This window comes from Osmerus mordax, chromosome 23, assembly GCF_038355195.1.
Source record: "Osmerus mordax isolate fOsmMor3 chromosome 23, fOsmMor3.pri, whole genome shotgun sequence".
In the NCBI taxonomy this organism is placed as follows: domain Eukaryota; kingdom Metazoa; phylum Chordata; class Actinopteri; order Osmeriformes; family Osmeridae; genus Osmerus; species Osmerus mordax.
The window spans coordinates 1,540,312-1,543,987 of NC_090072.1; the positions used below are offsets into that span (position 1 = coordinate 1,540,312).

At 47.0% G+C, this 3,676-nt stretch overlaps 1 protein-coding gene across 1 annotated transcript in view; it reads right to left on the reverse strand.

Annotated features, from left to right (window-relative positions):
* vgf (VGF nerve growth factor inducible) overlaps nucleotides 1–2,949 on the reverse strand; it is a 20,395-nt gene extending 17,446 nt beyond the window's left edge. The window contains exons 1-2 of the mRNA XM_067261997.1: nucleotides 2,488–2,949; nucleotides 11–358 (exon numbers count right to left, since the gene is read on the reverse strand). Of these exons, the coding sequence (XP_067118098.1) occupies nucleotides 11–358; nucleotides 2,488–2,575 (436 nt within the window). The 5' untranslated portion in view covers nucleotides 2,576–2,949. The remainder of the gene's footprint in view (nucleotides 1–10; nucleotides 359–2,487) is intronic.
* Nucleotides 2,950–3,676: the final 727 nt, after the last annotated feature.

Genomic DNA, 3,676 nt, shown 5'->3' on the forward strand with positions numbered 1-3,676 from the left:
CCCCACCTACCCATAGCAACCATGTCCGTGCAGCCCTCCAACACCCCCACTGGGAAGGCGTTGAAGACGCAACACACCCCCCCCTCCTCCTCTTCTACAGCGCCCCCCAGCAGGCGGAGGGTGGAGCTGCGGTCCGCCACGCTGCCTTGGACCCCCACCCTGTCTACGTACTCCGGGGAGACGTAGGCGCCATGGACCGGGTGGAACACACCCAGATTGGACTGGTTGGATGGCCCACGGTTCAAAACCCAGTTGACCTGGGTCAGCGTGGCGTTGGGGTCTCCTCGCAGGCAACAGGTCACCTCCAGGACTCCCCGCTCCCGCCTGTAGGACACCTGAACATCGCAGGAAGCCAGGGCTGGCCAGGTGGGCAGGAGAAACAAGACATTTACGTCTACATTTAGTAATTTATCAGACGCTCTTATCCAGAGCGATTTACAGTAAGTACAGGTACATTCCCCCCCCAGGCAAGTAGGGTGAAGTGCCTTGCCCAAGGACACAACGTCATTACGCATGGCCGGGAATCGAACCGGCAACCTTCTGATTACCAGCCCGATTCCCTAACCGCTCAGCCACCTGACTCCTTAAGACGTTTCATTTGAGGTGAGTAGGGATGGGGATTGTGTAAAACAGTGGTCTTCAACCCTGATCCTCAAGACCAGGATAAAAGCGTCCGCTAAATTAATACATTGACATTACAAATCCCATTCTGATTCTGATTCTGATTCATTCTGATTCTGATTCATTGACTCTTTCCCCACGTTAGTGATTGTCAACCCTGGTCCTCGTGCCCCCCTGGCCCTGCATGTTTCCCTGCTCCCACACACCTGATTCAAATGGATGGGTTTTCATGTAGCTCTGCAGAAGCCTGGTGACGAGCTGTTCATCTGAATGAATGAATGCCCCGAATCAGGTGTGTTGGAGCAGGGAAACATCTAGAACATGCAGGACAGCAGGCCATGAGGACCAGGGTTGAAGACCACTGGTGTAAAATGTCAGAAATACTATGTGTTTAAGTTAGCTTTTGGCAGGGCTTAGAGAAGCTTGTTATGGGTGTGTATAGACAATCTTCATATACAGATATATACACCCAAAAAGCTGTGTTTGTACACACATGCACAAACACTCTGGCTTGCAAATACACTAAGGAGACACTACAGTTATTTTCAATCACTAGCAGGAATTGGTCAAAATTGAAGTCACATTGCCAAAACTCTTCATAGTCAGCGAAACTTAAGTGGATAAAACTGAGTAATTTGTCATTTGTTTCCCGCAAAATGCATTCAATTTCTACATTCTCCCCCAAGAATCTACGCGATGTTGGTAATGCAGACCGTGTAAAGGGTTTTGAAAAAGTGGCTTCAATACTGACCAATGCATGTAAGCAACTGAAAAACCGTAAAGGTTTTTTAACATAACCGTTCATACCGCACTCACGCCACCCGCCCTAACCCTCTACAAACACGCGTCCACACAGCCACATGCCCCGCGTGTAACGCGATCCACTCAGCCTCAACACCTGGCCGCCTCAAACCCGGCCAAGCATGGCTTCCCCCGGGGAGCGTGCAGCTGTCCACAGTGTCGGTTTTCCTCGGCTTATGTTTGAGATGGTTCTTTACGAACCGTATGATGAGATTCGTCACGGCTACGCTGAGAGATTCCGACTTATGAAGCCTCCGTCTGGAGAAAAGAGGCCTATGTATAAAAAAAAACACTTGGAGGCCGTAAATGCTGACAACTTCTGTACTGAATAAAACAGCTTAATCTCATGACAGATTCAGATAAGTTTAGAAAGAACAGTAAAGGATTTCCAAACACCACACAAATGTAAAGCTGCTATGGACAGGTTCTGTTCTGCATTGTGAATCTTTCGCCGCGGCCGGAAATTCAACGGTTGTGGCCCTGCGTTGTGATGCGGTTTTTGAGTCAGTTTCATCCTACTTCCCTATAGGGGTGTAAAAGCAACAGTTTGATCGTTCGGGACCGCTTGAGTCATTATGAAGGCATGTGTTCGTGTTTACATTAAGATTTAAGATTTCACTAGCGATTCAGTTCATTTCCTAGATTGTGTTCAAGTTTCTAATTGTTCCATGGAAATTATCCACATTTCTCACTGTGCCGCTTGTCACAGGTGAGGGATGAGGAACCTGCAGAGTAGCATACTTACTAGGCTACTACATGGATACAAGTGTCTAATAAATAAATGAAACTATATGCCTAAACCAAAACATGTGTCCTGATGTTTAGTAAAAGGCTGTTTTCTTGTTTCAGCATGTATATTAGTTCTAGATGTATATAGTCAGCACGCTCAAGTCAAGAGTGACAGATTCAGAAATGTGAATGTTTTTTTTTTCGGGGTTTCTTTCGTCTTAGAAACAAGCTTTTAATGACCTTACTGAAAAACAGAAAGGACCTTGACCAAAAAACAGAAACGACCTTGAATAGTTGGTTGTCTGTGTGACCCGCGTGCAGGTCTGTAAAGCCCACCTGTGACTGTGCAGAGCAGGATGAACCGGGAGAGCACCGGGCCTCGTCTCATCCCTGTAATCGGCCCGCTGGAGGTCTGCTTTGTCATCCAGCTGCTTCTTCTGCGCCCCTTCTTGTTTCACCTACGTTTGAAGGATTTTAGGAGTGTTTTAATGTATTTGTTATAGTTTTTTGTTCTTGTTTTTTTTTTTACTTCTCGATTTTTGTTCTGAGTTTCGGGCTTCTTGTTTCGACTCTGAACTACGTTGACGTGACGCGTCGTTTCGGAAGGTCTGTTTCCTGCTTGTCTCGGTTCGTGAGCATTTCTCAGCTTCCTGCTTTTTGAGAAATAAATGTACCACCAAAAAGATGTAAATGTAGAAACTGTACACTCCCCCTCTCTCTTTCCAAACGTGCTCTCCCTCTCAATGTATTTCTCTCTACCTCTCTCTCTATCTCTCTCGGTGTCTTTATCTCAATGTCTCTCTCCCACATCTCTATCTCTCAATCAGGTGGCCGTTAGCTGAGATCAGAAATATGCACATCTCACCAGAATCTCATTTAACTATGCGTGGGTTCAGGGACTTTTATTTTCCGCTGTACCTAAACCATACACACACACACAGACATACACACACACACACACACACACACACTGACGCAACGAGTCTGACATTCTTTTGAAAAATGCGGTTTGAGGTTATTATGCTACCTGTGACAGTGTGGGAAGTGGGGTGATGAGCCATCACGAAGACGAGCTGAGACAACGAAACAACAGCATATCAGTGTCTGTTACTTTAGATTTGGCTGACTGGATGTGGTATGAATTACAGACTGGGGGGGAGGGGGGGCGGGGGGGACGTAGGGGGGTGGGCGGTCGAAATAGTTATTTGGAGTTCAATGACAGCTGTTTGGGGCCCTGGAATGGGAAGCCATGCAAGCTGTTCTCTCTGTCTCTCTCTCTCTCTCTCTCTCTCTCTCTCTCTCTCTCTCTCTCTCTCTCTCTCTCTCTCTCTCTCTCTCTCTCTCTCTCTCTCTCTCTCTCTCTCTCTCTCTCTCTCTCTTATATCTATCTCTCTCCCTCTATCTACTCCCTTTCTCTCTTTCGTCCACACACACTCACACACTTTAACCCTTGTGTTATCTTCGGGTCGTTGTGACCCATCAGTCATTGTGACCCACCATCGTATAGCGACAACAGCATTTTCTT